This window comes from Denticeps clupeoides, chromosome 10 (genome assembly GCF_900700375.1).
Source record: "Denticeps clupeoides chromosome 10, fDenClu1.1, whole genome shotgun sequence".
NCBI lineage: Eukaryota > Metazoa > Chordata > Actinopteri > Clupeiformes > Denticipitidae > Denticeps > Denticeps clupeoides.
Window position 1 is genome coordinate 10,548,714 of NC_041716.1, and position 21,319 is coordinate 10,570,032.

Below are 21,319 nucleotides of genomic sequence, written 5' to 3' on the forward strand. Positions count from 1 at the left end.
TGTTTAATGTTTTATTTTATTTTATATACTTCTGGATCCTAGATCCACATTTCATAATTTCATAGAGCCCAACACAAGCTCAGTACATAACTATTCAGGTAAATGTGGAGTTTACCATGCATCAGCTGGACGGACACCGGTTTTGTGTTATTGAGGTGAATTCTGTGAAGCTGACATAGCAAATGATGATGTCATCGTGAATAAGTGAACACCTATTGACAGAAATGGGGTATAACATTGGAAAGAACGGCCGTATTTCCTGTAGATTCCTGTATTTTTGGTGCAAATTTAGCACAAATCTATGAACGACTGGAACGTGACTGAAGTAAATGGCGCCGACAATTGCAGATTAAGAACCTGGTGGCTGCAAAGTTGCAAGTTCGACCTCTGAACAGTTAACCCTAAGCAGTTAATTTGTTAATTTGAATAAGAATGTTGCCTTAACGTTGCCATTTATAAAACTCTGGAATAAAAAGGTGTGTGTGAGCCTGTGGGTGTGTGAGAGACAGAGAGAGAGATACAGAGAGAGAGAGAGAGAGAGAGAGAGACTCTCCTCTTCCAGGGCGTCTGGCACCTGCACTCTCTCGGTGGCGGTGGGGGGACAGACGACAACGTGTGATAACGACAGTGAGCGGCCCCTCGCACTCCCCGGGCCAGTCGAGCTGTAAGACGCGACACTGTACATCCACCGTCTGGGGGGGGGACGCTCTCGTCGCAAAGTGGCTGCTGAAGGAGACGCGCTCGGATCCAGCCTCCAGATCCAGAGAGTCGGAGGAAGGGAGACAGGGAGGAAGGGACTGTTTCTTTTGTTTTTTGGTGGTGGGGGGGTGCGAATTAAATCACACCCTACCTGCGACGCACCTTTCTCCGCCAGCCGGACTACAGACGACCGGGCAGCGAGATGCGCCCGACTCCCGGGCTGTGAATCCCGGCCGGGCGACCGGCGTTCCGCCGTCATCGGACTCAAAGGAGGAGCGACTTTTCTCCGTCTCTTCCCCCGGCGGCCGCCCGAGACGGGTGCACGATGAGCGGATTACGGGCGGCGTGTTAGCCCGACCGCGGACCCCTCCGACCGGACTTCACAGGCAAGAGACCCCCCCCTCCTCCGTCACACGGGCGCGTACTGTGACGGAGCAATTCACACGCTGTTGTTTTACAGAATTCAACTTCTAAAAGTTCACCCAACACTATAATCCAGCTGCTTGGCGGGTTTAATGTAAATCACAGTTTCTGCAGGTGGTGACTGGTCACCGTCGGGATCACTTTCTGGCAGGAAACTGCCACATCGCGCTCTTCTTCAGATGGCGCCTAATCTTGGTGAACTCCAGCTTTCCGGGGGGGTGGAAAGCCTCCCAGAGGGTTATAGCCATTTTTCCCAGTCTGGGTAAAGAATAAAAATTATGTAAAGTTGTAAGAAAATACACGGCGAATGAATACTCAGTCCTGTGCGAGGAAGAACAAAGTGCTATGTTTTTTTCTCCCCTGTTTTGAATATCCAATGATATTGACAATTTTTTTTATCCTTGTTTAATATTTCAAAATGTAATTAAGTTATGGATCGTGTTAAAGAGCTTTTATGTAATACTGTAGCGTTCGCAGCCGACGGGGCTGGGCTCATTTACATATGGCCGCCTGTGGGGGTAGCGAGGCGAGGTTCTACCCACCGATGGGTGAGTTTGTGGGCTGTCGCCGGGAAATTATGGGTAGTTAGAGCAGGCAGGGGACATGCTGTGATCCTACGTGAATGCTGAGTGTTTCTTCTAATAAAAAGGCATGTCGGTGCTGCTAAAGTCCTCCTCCCTTTCCTCCTCATGGCCAACCTTAGCTACAATATGAAAGTGTACCTATATACAGTACAGGCCAAAGGTTTGGACACATTCAATGTGTTTTCTTTATTTTCATGACCATTTACATTGGTCACTGAAGGCATCAAAACTATAAATGAACACATTATGTACTTAACAAAAAGTGGAGACCTGGTCACCGGACCTGAACCCAGTCACGATGGTTTGTGGTGAGCTGGACCGCAGAGTGAAGGCAAAGGGGCCAACAAGTGCTAAACACCTCTGGGAACTCCTTCAAGACTGTTGGAGAACCATTTCAGGTGACGACCTCTTGAAGCTCTTCGAGAGAATGCCAAGAGTGTTCAAAGCAGTAATCAGAGCAAAGAAACTAGAATATAAAACATGTTTTCAGTTATTTCACCTTTTTTGTTAAGTACATAACTCCACATGTGTTCATTCATAGTTTTGATGCCTTCAGTGAGGCATTATGAAAATAATAAAAAACACATTGAGTGAGAAGGTGTGTCCAGACTTTTGGCCTGTGCTGTCTTTTCTGTACTGACATGGTGGTTCATGCTTGATGTTATGTGTGTGTGTGTGTGAGACGGTGAACCCGGTGTTGACCCTGCCCCTTGCCTTGGCAGACGCAGCAGCCGGTCATGTCGTGGTTGTTGTGGCTCTGGGTCAGTGGAGCAGCCTTGTTGCTGTGCCAGGCCACCTTCTATGAAACGATTCAGCAGCACCATCTGCCCCGGCCGGGAAGAAACACCATCCAGATCATCGGTGAGTCTGCGCCTCGGCCGGTTTTCCTCAGTCGTTGTTTACTGACCCACCGGTCTGCTGAGTGAGTGGGTGTCGTCAGTGTGTGTCACTTTTCGTTTACCTGTTTGATTTGTTGTTACTCTGGCTTCTGCTCTGTGCTGGGAGACTCCAGGTCCATGACTTTTCGGGGTTTAATGAAGACCCCCACTTTATCTCTGAGCTGTGGCCTTCCCGTCATAAGCTCACCAGGGTGCCAAAAGGCTACCATATGTCCTGAGGTGCCATGACGGGAAAGTCTTGTTGGGGTGGAGGACCACTGTGGGTTGGATGACCACTGACCACTATATCAGGGTTTCTGTGTTGGCAAGGCAGAAACACCAGAGGACAATCTGATTGGTCTGTGGCAACCTTTTTGGGAGCCAAATGTCCAGTATAATGGAGGTGTTCAGTCTTTCCCCCTCAGCTGCTGGGTAGGGGGGTTGAAATTAATTGTATAATCAATGCATCGTGATGCAGACGTGGACAATATTGCATCGATGCAGTGCAGAACATAATCGATTACATCATAATGACGTTGCTTGGTGAGTTTCTGGCGGTGGCATAAAAATTCTTGTTAAAAAGTAGTGCTGGTAGTGACTGTGGCCTGATCTACAGAGTACAGAGTACTGGGTAGGGGTTTCATGCTGTGCGGCACCGCCGGCCTTGTTCTTGCACCGTGATCATTTGTTGAACTTTTAACTTTGTCCGCTGCGCGATGTAAAGCACCTTCCCAACACACTGCTCCCCGGGCGCCTGTCATGGCTGCCCACTGCTCACCAAGGGTGATGGTTAAATGCAGAGGACACATTTCGTTGTGTCACCATGTGCTGTGCTGCAGTGTTTCAAAATGATAATCACTTCACGACTATGATAAATTAGAAACTGTTAATTCCTGTAACCTCTATTGTGCCATGCCCCTGTATGTCCAGGTAACATCAGATGAGTTTTAATACATTGCTAATAATTAATGGAGTCAGATTAACAAGGTCAATGCAATTCTTTGATGTCCACCCTTCTGTTCCTGCTTTTTTAACAGTGCTTTTTGTGATCATATCGTATATGGGACAGAAGGTCATATTCATCAAAGGACAGTAGATTAAACAGCAAAAAGTCGTCACAGACTAAGAAAGAGATTCTCAAACAGACACATGGACACACACAAACATTTTAATATATTTGTGTGAACTTTGCATAATGCTTAACTACCTTGATACAAAACAAATCTAAACCCAACATCAAATCAGGTCATGGGTTCCACCAACCATTCCAGAATTTATGTTCCATCTTCAAAAACACTTGGCACTCCAAAATGGATAATTTGCTAATAGACACAAACACAAAAACTTAACTAGCTGTTGTGTACCAGTGATATCCAGTCCAACTTATGAACTATTGTTCAGTATATTTATTGTTGCTATGCCTGAAGCACTGTAATAAAGCCTAGCCTGCAGTTCACGTGACCTCAAACCAGCATCATTTTTTATGTATGAAGTAAAAGCACCCAATCTGGCAACAGTAATGGGTCTTTTTTGCTCTCATATTTTATCTCAATATTCCCCACTAAGATATAAATATAACACACAGTACACAGGTTGTAATGTTTAGATTAGCTGTGACAAACACACGAAACACAACAATATAATGACACTGACCTTAGTGAACTGTCAATCTGAACAACTTTACACACACCTACGCACAATGTGTGCTCCTCAGTTGTGTGGCCAATAAAGCACACTTTTTTAGCAATTTCCTTTACCATTTGAATTGAATTGATTTGCCACCTCAAAAAGTTCTTTTTTATTAATCCTACATGCATGTAATGTAATTATTTTGGCTGCACATACTGTTAAAAGAACTTTCTTCTTAAGAGAAAACAATCCACTCATTGGACTCAGTGGCACACGTTCCAAAGCAGTGTGCAACAGTACTTTTCAGGTGTGACCCATAAATTCACCATCGCTGTCCCTGTCCATTACAAATGATCTCCTTTACCGACCATTCTGTTGCGGAAGAGTGGTGGCGTCGCTCCCTTGCCTGAATGAGAAACACGAGGCTCACCGCTCTTGTGAATCTCAGTTTAGACAGCCTCTCCCCCCACACCCTCACCCCCCTCCGGCTCTGCCAGGGAGATTGATTAGGTTCTCGGTCGGCGGAGCCAGTTCTAGCTTTCACGGGCAATAATCTAGCATGCTGACAGATGACGAGAATCAGAGCAGGCGCAGGCCTCATCTGTATCCCTTTAACCTCCAGATACTGTGGGGTACAGAAGGTCATTTCAGGAGACGGGATTCAGCCTGGGAAATTCCCCGACACAAAACCGGGCCCCCATCCCACAGTCCCATCTGTGCGTGTTGCAGATTTATGGGCTTGGAGTAAAATTTTTATTTGGAGGAGAATCTGACAGCTCTTGTAGATTAAGATGGAGGGTCAACAGCAGAAATGCGTTATTGGCATTGGAAGGGTCCTGTCACTCTTCCAGATCCAGGGGTGGCTTGACCTCATCAGGCGGTGAATGAGGAAGCGATTTAGGGAAGCAAACGCAATGTGGTGTGACAATGATGTATTTGTTTTGGGGATCACATTGTGCAACTGTTGGAGTATCTGGGCTCACATGTCATGAATTTGTCAGCCAGGAGGATATTGCTGTCTTGTCCTTGCCTCGGATCATCTGATGGTCTTGAATGACCAAAATTTCTTCACACCAATGTACATAACAGACGAGATTAACAATTTCACATTTGGGGCCACACAGTGTAAAAGGCTTTCATGCCTTCATTTATATCATTACATCCATGTGAACATTGAAATTATCATTTGAACTCTCCCATTCTCATCCTTGCCTCGAGAAATAGGAATTATCATGCATCATTTATCCATATGATGTATCACGCTTGCTTAGTTTGGCTCTGTACTGGAAAAGGGTAAATCTGTAAATCTAAGGATGCATTTTGATGAATAGTAAGTATTGTGTGAGGAGAAACTGAGATGATACAGTGATACAGCGTCATCAGTTCAGTCGCTTCTAAAGCTTTTTTCAGCGTTAAATCATTACCATTAAACCCTTTTCTTGCGTTCAGTTGCAATTGATGCTCACATTTGTGATTTCTCTTTGTTATAAATGCTGTATGTTTGGCTGGTTTATTGCACAATCAGCCCTGATGATTTTTCATGCAGTCAACGTTTATCTGACAGCCTTTCACGCGATTTAGCAAGGATGAGATGAAGCGATTTGTTATAGAGAGGCACTTTTAAATATTTTTTGTCATGGAGGAGGCTGTGAAGAAAAGCTGCTGAATCACATCGCCTATCCATTTATAGGCGCAATTATCACTGCATAAACCAAATTACATGGATGCCTAAACTTGTGCAATTCGAGAAAGCGCGTCTCGAGTATTTTATCTGTTCCATGAAAATGTCAGCCTGAGCTGAGAAAAACGAAATTCTGCGTTCTGTTGTCTGCAATCCAAACAAGCGACTCTCGCGGAGCGGCGATAAAAGTTTAAACGGCGCCTCTGGAGGCAGCAATTAATGGGCCGCAGCGGTGGGCACTGTTAAAACCCAAACGGTGATGCAAGATAAGCCGCCCTTGGCATGTCCTCGCGCGTGCTGCTCAAACACATTCTGCCCAGGCGTGGCCCAGTTAACCGCGGAGTAAAGAAAGAATCTCGTCCGGCACGCTCTCATCCACCGGTCTTCGCGGCGGAGAAGCACTGGTACGTGCCCCGGCTCTCCCCGGGTTCTTTTTAATGATCCCCAGCAGCAAGGTAGCCGCGGCGCACCTCCGTGGCGCTCCAGTTCAGCCCTGGGAGTCGGGGGGAATGGAGGGTTTTATACATGGCCAGGGTGAATGGAAGCGGCCTTTCAGAGCAAGATGTGCCGGCGGCTGTTTTCCGTGCCTCCGCCGCAGACGGCGGGCCCGGCACGATACACAAGATAGTGTTTTTATTCGGCGCGGGGGCCGTGACGAAGAGAGAGCAAATTGTGTTTGTCATGCATGCATAAGCGGCATGTTATTTCATTATTATTTTTGCTCCTTTCCCACTGCAAGCTGGAACTATGCAGATGTAGACAATAACCCGTCTCTACCAAACCATAACCAGGCCAGGCCGAGAGGAGATGCTCACTGGAGCCTGCAGGCCACAGCCCTGCATCCTGCTCTCTGTAATTATCTCTCCGACAATTAGAGGCCTTGTGGACATCAGATTTCATACCTGCAGCAGTCACTTTTCCATTAAAGTCATTGTGCATTTATAAAGCATATGCTTAGGACTGTCAATCGTTTACAAAAATGTAACTATGATTAATCTTGATCAATAAGATGAAAGCTTGCTAAAATGCATATTTAAAACTATGACAGAGACAAGTGTGGAGAAACCGTCTTTATCATCCACAGATGTCTTATGGGTTGTGTCGGTGATTTGGACTACTGTTTAACGTTGCCTTTCACATATTTTACATATTTTCATGATGCCATGCTCCTGTGCCTTGTCCTTCACCCCACGCAGCACAACACACTGATGCTCCATCTCCATCCAGCTCCTTCCAGAAACTTTGAAGGCATGTATGAAACCTTCAGTATGGATCATGCTTGCAAAAAAAAAATGTTTTTAGCCAAAAGGGCAGAAAAATTATGTTTTTTTGTTTCTTTCCAATTTGCTGCTATTTGTTCCCATATTGTACATTAATGTATCTGCAGCTCTTATATTACACACATGCATACAACACAGAAAAGCAGAAAGGGTATCTAATGTATTATTATACATTAGAAAATATTTGCCTCTCATGTCAAGCTGAAAATGATTTTAGACGGCATGATCAAAACCAACAACTGAATCCCTTTATTTCAGCTTGTGAGTGTCGGTCTGCAACTGCTTTATCACAACTCAGCCCTGAGTGACTTCTGGTGCATTTGTAAGGCCTACATTGACCATCATCTGTGCTGAGGATGAGATCCAGCATGACCTGGGTGACGTTTTTAGTTTATTAAAGAAAATATCATAGCCTGACCCTGACCAGGAGCTGGGCTACAAACTTAATCTAGATCTAGAACAATTTAATATCCACTTGTCAAGAGTTAAAAACCCTGTGTGCCAGTCCATGGGAGGGGTAGCGCCCACATACACAAGCACTCACAATCACGGGACCCCGCATTCTAACTCAGGTCTTCTTGTTGCTGGTGCCAGCGAATGTGCAGTGTGAAAGTCCCAAAAAACTTGTTTTAAAGCGACGAAGTGATGGTCTCCTCATTTACTGCAATATTATTCAAGTAGATCAAGTAGCAGTATGATCACAGCCAGGTTGGCACATCAGGGCTTTTCTAGCCCGTATCTGGCTCTGGAGCCTCTCTGGACGCAGGAGAGTGTGGGAGCCTCGGCTGATGTCTCCATCAGTGGTTTTATGGTTTTATATTCCATCTGAGGTGAAGTGAGCCGAGGCTTCAGGTTGAGCCAGGCCCCTGTGGACTGGCAGACGTGTTGTGTGAGTGGAGGGAGGTGAGAAGCGTGAAGGCCGAGCTCTCTCACTCGGCAGAGCTCCAAGATGCTCAGGTAGCACCTAAACAGGGTCCTGTGAAAGTCATCAGGGTCTGATGAGCAATGCTTGCAGTGCGAAATCGGCTTCCCAGCGCAATCTGTTCTCATACTTGTCTGGCAAGAAAAGACCTATTTTGGGGGACATTTAGGCAGTCATATTGATTCGTGATGACAGCAGAAGTCCAAGTGACAGCGCCGATGTTACACAGGTGAAAGTCTCAACGTAGCATTCTGTTGCGATTCGCTTTGATCATGAGATGGTTCGAAAAAAAAAAGGTAAAACTTTCCATGTCTGCCTGATGTGAAGGATGGGTTTTTACAGTCAAGTTCATCGTTAGATGCTCTGTAATATTCTAGTCATGCTAGTCTAGGCTGCTCTTCACTGTCACCTCTGTAGAGGAACATTCCTACCTGCTGCAGTGAGGATTCATGCGAATGGCGTGAAGTGTACACAGTCGGATATACTAAGGAAACACAAAAAGACTGAACGTCAGATCATTTAACGTGCCTTAATCAAAAGTCGCAACACCGCTGGATGCTTTCAGGCCACCCGATTTTAAGAAAATTTTGATTCTGAGGTCACCAGTACTTACTGCCCCTAAATCCCTGATTTGTGGTGGAACAGCAAATGCCAGTGACTAAAATAACCATTTATCTAGAATAATGAACAATATGCTTAAGTCTCTGAGGAGCTACAGCCAGTGGGAGTGTGGCATATGGAAGGAGGTGGGAACCCCATAGGCCATACAACAACAGGATATGGAGGGGAGACCATCAAACTGCCCAAGTGTGCTAATCCATGCTTCGACCCCTGGAGGTTGATTTCACTTTTTGCATGTGTAAGATGGGAACCCCCCTGCTTCTCCAGGTCCAGACTTCCTCGCTGGAGCTTGGTTCCTGTCTTTCTCTCTCTTTTCCACCTCTTCCTTTTTATTTGAATTTGGGTGACATTTTCGGTAACATTAGTACCATTTTTAATATATTTAAATATCTACATGTAACTGCAATAGTAATCTACCTGTTTTAATAAATTAGAAAATGTTCATTACTGTAACTTCTATCGTGCCATGCCTCTGTACGTCCTGTTGCTGCTCGGTTGTGTAGCATGAACTCATATCTCTTCAAACCCGATTGCAAGTCAGAAAGTCTGAATTTGGCTTAAGACCTCAATGATCTGGAACAATAAACTGATCCCCCAGAAACATAAATATAAATACTGTGGAAAGACAGGGAAGGTAGAGATGTCAAAATGGGGATAGAATGAGTTTAATACAGTAGATTAGAATGTGTATATTATACCACAGCTAATGAAAGCCACATTCTCTATTGTGAAACGTAATTTTTGGCATTGTTGTTCAGCATTATCATTGAGATGCAGTTGCTTTTGCTGCCGCCAAATTGTGACCCGTGAAACGAAGTAAATAAGGTGGAATGATGTGCAGCCATGAGAACAGGACTCCTGGAAATCCTCCGCACAATGTGAGTGGGATTGGCGGAAACGAGTGTGATGGGATAATTACAACACAATGGATGTTTAAAGTCAAACAAACAATTACTCTTTCTTTCCATTTTGTAATGAAATTTGCATTTGCTAGAATGGAAACAGTTACATAAACGTAACTGCAGTTATAACACATTTAAAAAGCATGTGTTACCTCATATTATAACCCTATAAAGTCTTCTCTGAACGGCGAAAGTCGTGCCTTTGTTTGCACACGCTTGTTTGTCTGCGTTTGCATGCATGCTCTTGTTTGGCCATTTTTAAAGTTTTATCAGTGCCAAGCAGTGAAGGCTCCGTGGCTTTGTACACTTTTGTTCCATCTCCTTCAAGACACCTTTTTTGCTGCATGAAAGCACCGATATTTTCAAACTGCTGTGGACCAATGACACTGGAAAAAAAGCCTGTATTTTGTCACTAATTTCCTACTTTTACTTTTCAAGCATATTTCTCCCATATTGTCCAGTAGATAATGTATCTTCAGCTTCAATATTCCAAACATGCAGACCATGGCTACAGAAAACCCTAAAAGGATATCGAATGTCATTTTTTTTTACTTTGACAATAGAAGATGGTTTTAGATGGTATGTTGTGTGTGTTGATCAAACCCTTAAATCCCTTAATTCTTACTGTCAAATTTATCACTGCTCAGCCCTGAGCTCCTTCTGATGTATATTTAAGAACCACATTGCACACACGAATAAGCCCTGAGTCTTTTATTGCAGCCTTCACACAAATCTATCCGTCGTTGGTGTAGCACAGCTGACGTCGAACTCTCATGGTATCTGTTGAGCGCTGAAAATTGAAATGGAAATTATTCTCACACTGCCGCCGCAAAAACATAAAAATGATATTTTATGCCTACAACCTGTCACCTTTGCTGTATATTGATCATGTCTGGGCTATAAATGTTCAAGGCTACTAAGAGGAGAGTGCGACGCCATCATTTGGTGGCCCTCAGATGCCAGCAATGACATTTGTACAGCCATGGACAAGATTATGGACACATTTAAGTGTGTATTCACCCCTGAAAGGCCACAGAGTTACATAAAGGTTGCTTCTTTTGCCTGATGCACGTCTTTGTTTGGTTCAAATAGATCTCACTTTGAAAAGAGACGGAGTGGGCACGTCCCATGCAATTCCCTGTGCTTTCTAACAAAGGCATGCTGCTGCTGCGCCCTCACGAAAACAAACGTGAAAATGGATTTTCGTCTGTCTCCAAACAAAGGTTATCTTCCTCCGTTCACGATACAAGACACTGACAGTTTAATAGCCTTATATAATACATCTCCTGCAGGCACATTATTTTTACATTTCCGCTCCACGCCCCCTTCTGCCCGGCCTATCTCTTCCACCGGCTCCGAAGCCTCGTCACTGGCCCTGGGCCCTGTTCCATCTGTAGCCTGCCAAGGCCACTTTGTACAAGTCTTTCCACGAATGCCACCCTGACCCCAGAGGACCCCGATCCCACCAACAAATGCACGAGAACATGAGCTCCACGAGCAGGATCACAGAGATATGTTCAGTCCCTGCTGCTGAGAGATAACTTCATAATGGAGCATCGGTGAAGCAGAGCAGCGATGAGATCATATCGCGACGTCAAGAAAACATGATAAACCCGGTGAGTTTAGGAAGTGAAAAAAAAAATTCATGCTTGAGGCTGCAGGAATGTTAGAGGATATTTTGTCATTTTCTTGAATACAGCTTTTTTCGAACAGATATCTTGAACATGAATATTTTTTTCTGTTTATATGTATTTTACACCAATTCAGTATGTCAGCAATATATTTAGCTTGTTCAAATATTTTTGTACACATCCTACAATGCAGCATGCCCTGAAAAGAACAATTTGTGTGGTACTAAATTAAGGTCATATACAGTCATGGCCAAAAGTTTTGAGAATGACACAAAAACTGGTTTTCACTAGTTGCTGCTTCAATGCTTTTAAATCATTCTGACAGTTGTTTTTGTGGTGTACTATACCAAGTATAATTACAAGCCTTTTATCAGTTTCAAAGGCTATTATTGACAACTAAATCAAGTTTATGCATCAATTACATCAAGTTTATTCAGTTTTTTCAAGACCTCTGCAATTTGCCCTGGCATGCTATCAATTACATTTACATTCTTACATTTACAACATTGATCAGACGCCCTTCTCCAGAGCGCGTTAAAATCAGTAGTTACAGGGACAGTCCCCCCCTGGAGCAACTTAGAGTAAAGTGTTTTGCTACGGGACACAGTGGTAGTAAGTGCGATTTGAACCTGGTTCTTCTGGTTCATAGGCAAGTGCTTTAACCACTAGGCTATTCTCACTTCTGGGCCAAATCCTGACTGTTGCCAACCCATCCCTTCATAATCAGTGCTTAGTCAGAATTGGTGGGTTTTTGTTTGTCCACCCGCCTCTTGAGGATTGACAACAAGTTCTCAATTGGATTAATGCCCTGGGTGTTTCCTGGCCATGGACCCAACATTTCAATGTTTTCTTCCCCGAGCCACTTAGTTATCACTTTGGCCTGATGGCTCCATCATGCTGGAAAAGGCAGTGTTCTTCAACTGCTCTTGGATGTTTGGGAGAAGTTGCTGTCCACTCCATTGGATGAGAAGCCGCCCCACACAAAGGGGCCTAGTGGTTAAGGAAGCGGCCCCGTAATCAGAAGGTTGCTGGTTCGAATCCCGATCTGCCAAGGTGCCACTGAGGTGCCACTGAGCAAAGCACCGTCCCCACACACTGCTCCCCGGGCGCCTGTCATGGCTGCCCACTGCTCACTCAAGGTGATGGGTTAAATGCAGAGGACACATTTCACTGTGTGCACTGTGTGCTGTGCTTCTGTGTATCACGTGTGACAATCCTTTCACTTTCACATGAATGGTCTCATGATGCTTTACTGTTGGCACAAGACAGGACTGATGGTGGTGCTCACCTTTACTTCTCCAGACAATATTTTTTTCCAGGTGCCCAAAACAATCGGAAAGTGATTATCATTGTGAAACACAGCAGCACAGCACACAACGAAATGTATCCTCAGCTTTGAACCCATCACCTTAGTGAGCAGTGGGCAGCCATGACAGGCGCCCAGGGAGGCTTAAAGAGGCTTAAACAGAGAAGATGACTTTACCCCAGTTCTCAGCAGTCCAATATCTGTACATTTTGCAGATTATCAGTTTGACCTTGTTGTTTTCTTGGTGAGAAGTGTCTTCTTTCCTGCCCTTCTTCACACCAGGCCATCCTCCAAAGGTCTTTGCCTCCGTGTGCGTGCAGATGCCCTCACACCCGCCTGCTGCCATTCCTGAGCAAGCTCTGCACTGGTGGCACCCCGATCCCGCAGCTGAATCACCTTTAGGAGACGGTCCTGGAGCTTGCTGGCACCCTAAAGCCTTCATCACAATACTTGAAGCTTTCTCCTTGAAGTTGTTGATCTGTGCATCTGAAGCCTTTTTTATGCAACACAATGATGACTGCATGTAAAAATGGAAGCAGCAAACTTAATGAAAACCAGTATTTAATTAGTCATTCTCAAAACATTTGGCCACAACTGTATATTGTAATGTGCAGAATATTATGACACCCATATATAATGTTTATATTATATTATATTATATTGCTTATTTATACAGCATTTCAAATATAAGCCCACCTTTGTGCCATCAGACATAATAAAATGTTGTATTTAGTCATTTTTCTACCTTTATGTAAGAGTAAATTTCCTTCTGTGAGAGAATTGCCCAGGTCAGAGGTGAGTTTCTCCTGATTCTTTTGGTTTTGTGTGTAGCTTGGCAGTCTTTTGGCTTTATTCATGTTACAGGCTATATGAAAATATATAATAAATTGCTGAAATGTTATATATCATCTGCACTGTAACCTTCAGATGAAAAGAGTCCAGCTCACGGGTAAATGTGCCTCAGCGTAAGAATTTTTGCCACTATATATTGCAAAGCTCCTTTAACAAGGCTTTGTCGGTGTGGGGATAATCCCAATTTAGCTGCGCTGATTAATTTCATCTGAAAGTGGTGAAAGGGGAGAATTTAACTTCATTCCACCTTAAGATCCCTCTTTGATGTTGAAGTTGTATGGAGGCTTACCTCAGATTTATGTTAAATCCCAACTGTCTTTTTCACCTTCTCAAACACCCTTATATTTTAAAGGTTAAAGAAATATCAGTGTTCATTTAATCTCTTTTTTTTTTTTTTAAGAGAACTTCTCACCCCAGATTAGCATTTTTGACTGTATTTATGCATTTTGTGTGTGGCTACTGGATGGGTCTCCATTACATACCATACATACCCATGATGTAAAATTTCAATTTTCATTTATGTATATCATTCTTACTGTTCCGTCATTCTTACTATCATTCTTAGTAAAGGATGCTTAAACTGATCTGCTTGTTTATGTCGGTTATCTTGGGCTATCAAAAATTATAGTCTCTTTTTATCCTGCAAAAAAAAAAAAAAAATAATCCATCACTAATGCCACCACAAATATGGTGTCCTAATCTGAAGCCACATTGATCATGGCTGCTGCTCTAAACTGGTCTAGCAGGGAAGGTGGCCTAGCAGAGAAGCAGTGGTGGCCTAGCAGTTAAGGAAGCCACCCTCATAATCAGAAGGTTGCCGGTTCGAATCACGATCTGCCATGGAGTCACTGAGGTGCCACTGAGCAAAGCATCGTCCCCACGCGCTGCCATGGCTGCCCACCGCTCACTAAGGTGAGGATACAGACTCCCAGACTGGTGCCTGGTCCCTTGTGTTGCCACCGCAGTACATCAGTGTCCCTGATGCGGGACACAGTGTCCCACATAAAAGCATCTTACAGCTGTGAAACTGAACGTATAAAATGCATGATGCCATTTAACACACTGTTGCTTTTCACTTGCTGAGGGGTATTTTTTCTGGGGGAGGGGGGGGTTGTTCATGATTTCCGAATTCGGGTCCCATTTCCCCTCTGACTTCCTGCATAATTGTGACACGGATGCGCTTGTGGATGTTTGTTTAAACAGCATGTGTAATTGAAAATGTACATGCTGAGGGTTCGTGTTTTCATAGCAACTCGACACTTGAAATGTGTGTGTGTGTGTGTGTGTGGGGGGGGGGGGGGGGGGGGTGCATGAATTTCTGTGGCCCACAGCTTAATTAATTACACCGCACCCTCCTCTCCAACTCTGCCAGCTGTTTACGGGCGAAATGTTCAATAAGAACATTTCGTCTTTTTAAACATGCCAGAGGACGTCTCCAGCACCCCAAGGCCTAAGATGGTTGGACAGGAAATTGTTTTGCATCCTAAAGTCAGAGCCATCGTGCACAGAGAGCTGTAATCAATCAAAACAATGTCACATGAACTGAGCACTTTTACATCCACTCCTTTTGGAAACTGCTTTGGGTGGCGCCCATTATGTGGGAAATTGGACTTTTTATTTTTATTTTAAAGTCACTACATCTGTGTTTCAATTACAATATTTTTTTAATGATTTCACTGGTTCTTAAGACATCCTCATTCATGAAATCTTTTTATGATCTTTAGAAGACATGGAATAAAGGTGCTGAGGCCATCTCTGATTTTATATAGGAATTGAAACAAATATAATACAACTATGTTCATTACTGCCAATTGTGTTAATTAGTGACAGCCAGTTATAAATGAAATACATTAAAAACGTGTCCCTGCAAAGAGGTTTAAGTTTTCCGTCTGTGTCTGATGAAAGCAGTTTGTTTCTTTATGATTTATTAATACCTGATCGTGTGACATTGCTCATCATGTTGACCGATGTTGTTTATATGTGAGTTTTTATTACAGCTGTTATTGCTGTATGCCAGGGAGAATGGCTCACATTCAGATACACCCACAACGTGACTCCTTAACACACCCAGAGCGCATAGGACCAGGATGGCGCATGCTGCCAACGACACTGTGTCAGCACTGCGGAGCTGTTGAGCCTCATGGGAAGAACAAGTCAAATATTATGTAATTTTGTTTTATTTAAAAAATACTTTTGGAAGCATGACTAGGATCTTCCATTAGAACACTACTAAATCATTTATAGAATGCAATAGATAAAAAAAATAATGAACAGATTAAATTGGAAATTATGGAAAATGGCTCAAGGTAAACCTGACCTCGTTATTTGCATGAATTTACACTTGTTTTTTATTATGTTTATAGCACAACAGTGGTGAAATCTGCTGTTAATATATATGCAGACCTGTCAGGTTAGCCTGCATTCCTTATACCACAAATAAAATACAAAATAACAGCATTGTTGTAGTCATGTGTCAGTGAATGCCCTTGTTTGTGATCGGGAAGTTAAAAAAAAATACAAAACTGAAAATAAAGTGTTTTTGTGTGTGTGTGTGTGTGTGTGTGTGCTTAAACCAAAAGTTGAAAAAGATTAACTAAGATTTGTGTAAATCAGATGCCTGCTTGTAAGGTAGTGCTACTTGCTATTTTTAAAAAGAGTCTAATCTGCGTGACACTGGTTATATTGTTCTGCACGTGTATTTAGAATCACCAGAGGGGGCATGAAATGGGTCTAATTGCTTCGAGCCCGAGGACCATGTTAATAATAACACCGACCCAAAAATGAGCTTGTTTTTGTAACCTGAAATCGTTCAAAAGACACAAGGTCCTATGTGTGCCATTCAACAGATAGATAGTAGGCTGCCGAAAGTACTCGGAAGCAATTTGCTTGGAAAAATAATGAACGTAACAACCTTTTTTTTTTACTTTCAGAGTTTTCTAATAAGGGTTACTTCAGAGACTGACTATAAGTGAGGAGGTATGCGTGGGCATTCTGTCATCAGAGCAACAATAATTACCTCTTATATTCCACGTAATTAAAAACTGCATGGCTCAGTAGGCTTTATCAGATCAAATGCACTGAAAACAACACATATAGTGTGCAATAATACACTGTTCATATACCACATAGTAGAAATATTATAGAATAATCACATAGAGTTTATCAGATCAAATGCACTGAAAACAACATATATAGTGTGCAATAATACACTGTTCATATACCACATAGTAGAAATATTATAGAATAATCACATAGAGTACAGAGTAATTGTCATGATAGTTACTAGGTTGGATTCTCATGCTTTAGGTAGCCACGAACATTGAAAACCTGTGAGAACGGTGAAAAATGAGTAATGGCACCACTTTCGAACTGCCAGAATCCAAGCTTGGTTTGTTTAGGTTACAGGTCAAAGACGTCATCAGATTTACAAAAATAGGTAAAACAAGAGGGCAACATGGTGGTGTGGAAAAGTGAAAGTAACGTGATTGTCATTGTGAAATACTGCAGCACAGCAGGCGGTGCACACAACAAAATGTGTCCTCTGCTTTTAACCATCACCATTTTATTTTGATTTAACTTTGCTCTATTTGAAGATTTATTTGTTGACTATTTAGACCTATATTAGACATATTGGTTTATTTGTACTGTTGCAGTTATCTTACTTTCTATTTTACATTATTCTGCTGTCTTGTGTGTCTCTGTGTGATGTGGCAGTCACCACACAAACAATTTCCTCCGGGAAAAATTAAGTTTTTCTGATTCTGACCTTGGTGAGCAGTGGGCAGCCATGACAGGCTTCCGGGGAACAGTGTGTGGGGACGGTACTTTACTCAGTAGCACCTCAGTGGCTCAGTCACTGGCCTTGCATGTCCAATGTGGCCTTGTGTTGTGTTTGCATGCTCTCCCCTTGGTGACCTGGATTTCCACCGGGTTTTCAGGTTTCCCCCCCACCACCCAAGCATGAATTGGTGACTCTAAATTGGCCAACGGTGTCTAGGTCCTGTAATGGGCTCCGGTAGCCTCAAACCCTGATTGGAATTAAGTGTTTATGAATAGTGCGTAAGATAAAACAGAGAGATTTGTCAATCATTCAGTTTTAATAAAAATATCATTAAAGACGCGTTCTTCGTTGTTTTATTTACATATGTAAATCCTTAAGTCACCCGACCTGGCAAGTCCTGCACTTAGCATGTAGCACTATGTTTAGTTAAAATGATTTTTTAAAAGCCTCAGATCCTTTATCACTACTGATCCTTACTGTACTGTATCCCATCTGCATTTGTGTGTGTCAGAACAAGGACCAGCGTGTCCGACGGTGTTCTAATTAAATAATGAATAAGTAGGTTAGTGCGGCGAGTGTGTCGAATCGAACTAGTCTCTAATAACAGCTCAGCTGAATGGATAGATTTCTACTCTGAGCCCTCAATTATACCATATAATTTTCAATTCCGCATACGTCTTTGGCGAAGACCATTTTGGTGTGTAATTGTGTTTATTTTGCACAGTCCTTCTGCTCAGAGCTTGGGAGGAAATTACAGTACTTATTGAGCTGCCAACAAGGCATTTCCTGAAGCCCCATCAACCCGGATGCCCACTGAAGCTTGCATAATTACCCCAGGCCACCCATGTGAATGCATGCCATTTTCTGTATTACGCCGGAGAGTTATCCAGGCGCTGCGCTCTGAGAACACAGGCTTCTCTCACCGCTGGCACAGTTCTGTCATGTCTCGCAATGCAGGTAGAGCATCTCGCTCCTGGCACAACATGAGTGCCAGTCAAACATGGCATTCTAACCCAAGGAATGCACAGTAGATGTAAAAAAAAAAAGATGTAGATACGTTTGAGTATAAAATAATTATTTACCATATACTGCAAAAACAATACTGGATAGACACAATTCATATTGTTCTTGTACATGCTTCCTCTCCTTTCTTCCCTTTTGGTTTATTCTGCACAAGAAATTCAATCAAACCTGGTCGAAATTTTAAATTGCAAGACGGAGGAGTATTTATTTGACTGCATGATTGATTGTGTGCCAGTGCATCATTCAGTGAACCCTTGCACAGTCTTATTGAAAGAGTGTTTACTATATATATATATTTATATATATATTTATTTTATTTTATTTTTTTTTCATGGAAACTTTTAAAAGGATCGGTCCCCGCAGGAGTCGGAACATAATTTCATGCCCTAGATCAATTCCAGTTTACACCAGTGTCTGCCTCTGCTGGGTTTGACAGCTGGGTGACAAGCTTTGAGGGCCTACATGTAAATAGGAATCTGTTCTCCCCACTCGTCTCTGTTTCATGCCTTGTTCATACATCTTAAAACGAAACCATCTCCGCACTGTTGCATTCCAATAAAATACTGGCCTCTTTTTTTTTTTTCTGTAGGACCACCTAACAAAATATATCTCTCTCGTCTCATCTCTGCAGCTTTAGCAGTGCTTCAAGATGAGATTAATTCACAAAAAGTTTTTATCATCTGTACATAGCACATTAATTCCCCCACTACCAGTACACAAGCATGCTTAAGGTAATCACTTTTGAAAAACGGACGGGTTTATATGAAATCCTTTACTACAAGCATGCTAATTTCAAGAGAAATGTTTATTGAGCCTTGTCGATTAGTGGTTGAATTATGTTCAGGTACGCTCATTTGAGAGGTGTGTTCAGATGTCTGGAACTTGTTGGTTTAAAACCGGTTTTAGTCACTGACAATATTATGCAAAGATGTGACAACGTGATAGGTGGCTGCATGCACAGAATTGCATATTTGTGCTTTGAGAAGAGAGAGAGGGAGCCTTTCATTAGTCCTGTGATTACCACGGGTTGGTGTTTTCGGTCTAGAGCCCCAGAAACTTGGTACTGTCATGTTTCATAGTGTTTCCTTGACTGTGATTTGTTTTTTTCCTAAAAGCACTCAGCATGTTTTTATCAATTCATAAGTGATGAGGACAGAGGGGAGCACTTTGAACAGAGTATGAGGTGGGCGCGTCACCCATCGAAGGTGGACAAAAAGCGTGTTATGCATGCATCTCATGATGAGATGTGTTTATGTCATATTTTTATGTCAATGAATAATTTGTGTGGCATCAAAACTGTTGAATGAATGGTTCTAATCTTGTGTTTAATGTTGATATATACCAGCAACCTTCTGTTTACGGGGCCGCTTCCTTAACCGCTAGGCCACCACTGCCCCTTGCGGCCCCGTAAACAGAAGGTTGCCAGTTCGAATCCCGATCCGCCAAGGTGCCACTGAGGTGCCACTGAGCAAAGCACCGTCCCCACACACTGCTCCCCGGGCGCCTGTCATGGCTGCCCACTGCTCACCAAGGGTGATGGGTTAAATGCAGAGGACAAATTTCACTTCACTTTTACTTTAAAAAATATATACACACACACACACACACACACACACACACACACACACACATACATACATACATATATATATATATATATATAGATAGATATATAGATATATATATATAGATATATATATATAGATATAGATATATATAGATATGTCCAGACTAATTTTGTATTGTTCCCTTTAACCCCCCCCCACCTCCTCAATTGGTGAGATGTTAAGCAGTGTTTAACTTTGATAGGCAATGCTGTACAAGTTTTAAAAAAGACTTGCCTTGAGCTTCCTTCTTCAGCTGTAGTGTGTAAGAAGGCCACCAAAAGCATTGTCCTAATTTGAATAAATGTTAGAAAGCAGTCGTTATATTTCCTTCTCAGTTTATATGTAGTGATGGCATACAGTGGTTATTTCTGGGATCTGCTGAACACTTGCACCTATTAATATCTCCATAGGCATCCACCCTAGATAATCAGGTTTAGAACATGGGTGTGTGTAAATCATCTCAGCAGGACATGAGGGATTCAGGTAATGGTTTTGGAGCATAGTGACTGCTGTACTAAAAAACAGAGATTTTTGCATATCTGTTTGCTTATGTTTACGTGTCTTTTTTTCATGCCAAGCAAGTAATCTGCTGTGAAGCGCGTGAAAGAAGATATCATTAGATGCTATTTTTGCCGGGTCCTGAAACTGATGAAGACATCCTCAGTTATCACACCAGCAACACCAATTCAAGTCAACATAACAGAAAGAGCCAAACATCCCACATGGTGATGCTGGCATGCAACATGCCTACTGTGGGTAATCGTCTAAGAGTAAGGGTAAATTTTATTATACTTTATTTGTAGTAAAATGGTGACTTCAGTATTTCAATGGTTATAAAATCGCAACTTCAACATTGTCAGTATGTGCAAACCAACAAGCAAAAAAATTTATAATAATAATCTTGGTCTGTCCTGGATTAGCAGGTTTGGGATTCATGGTTTTCGATAAGCCTGTGATTAGCAATAAACAGAAGTGTTTCATATAGATATAAATAGATATAAAATAAAATTTTTGGCTCAGTGTCCTAGTAATTAATTATTGTAATACATTGCATAGAACACCGTGCACACAAGAAGTAGCTATATATTATATATTTTTCAAAGCCATTGACAAACCTCAGATACAATACATTTGGGAATAATTCAGTACAACAGATTTTCCAATGAAGCATAGAAATGTCCACCTCCACCGGTTAAATGTATCTCAGTTTTTTTCTATTGAATCTGCTGTGTAATACACCAGAAAACAGCCGCACATGATTTTACCCCATATGTTCCATCTGCCCTACCTTGGAACGCTCTCTCCTTTCCCAGCTGTGTGCAATTTCATCAAAAATGACTTGACATAATACGATTACACAATGATTCCAGTGGTTTCTTCTGCGATCTGATGTGCCACCAAGAAGATTCGGTAGATAGAACCTCAATTTGTCAGTGCGATTTCTTGGCGCACCAGGGAATTTCAGATACTGGTGTCATTCACGGCAATTTTGCTTATCTC

At 42.5% G+C, this 21,319-nt stretch overlaps 1 protein-coding gene across 2 annotated transcripts in view; it reads left to right on the forward strand.

The window, feature by feature from the left end:
* The first annotated feature begins 512 nt into the window (after window positions 1-512).
* Window positions 513-21,319, forward strand: part of LOC114798715 (chemokine-like protein TAFA-1) — a 38,548-nt gene continuing 17,741 nt past the window's right edge. For both annotated transcript variants that reach the window (XR_003751095.1, XM_028994638.1), the window contains exons 1-2: window positions 513-1,085; window positions 2,429-2,567. Coding sequence is in view for 1 of the 2 variants with exons in the window: in XM_028994638.1 (XP_028850471.1) it covers window positions 2,444-2,567 (124 nt within the window). In the remaining variant the exon portion in view is untranslated. The remainder of the gene's footprint in view (window positions 1,086-2,428; window positions 2,568-21,319) is intronic.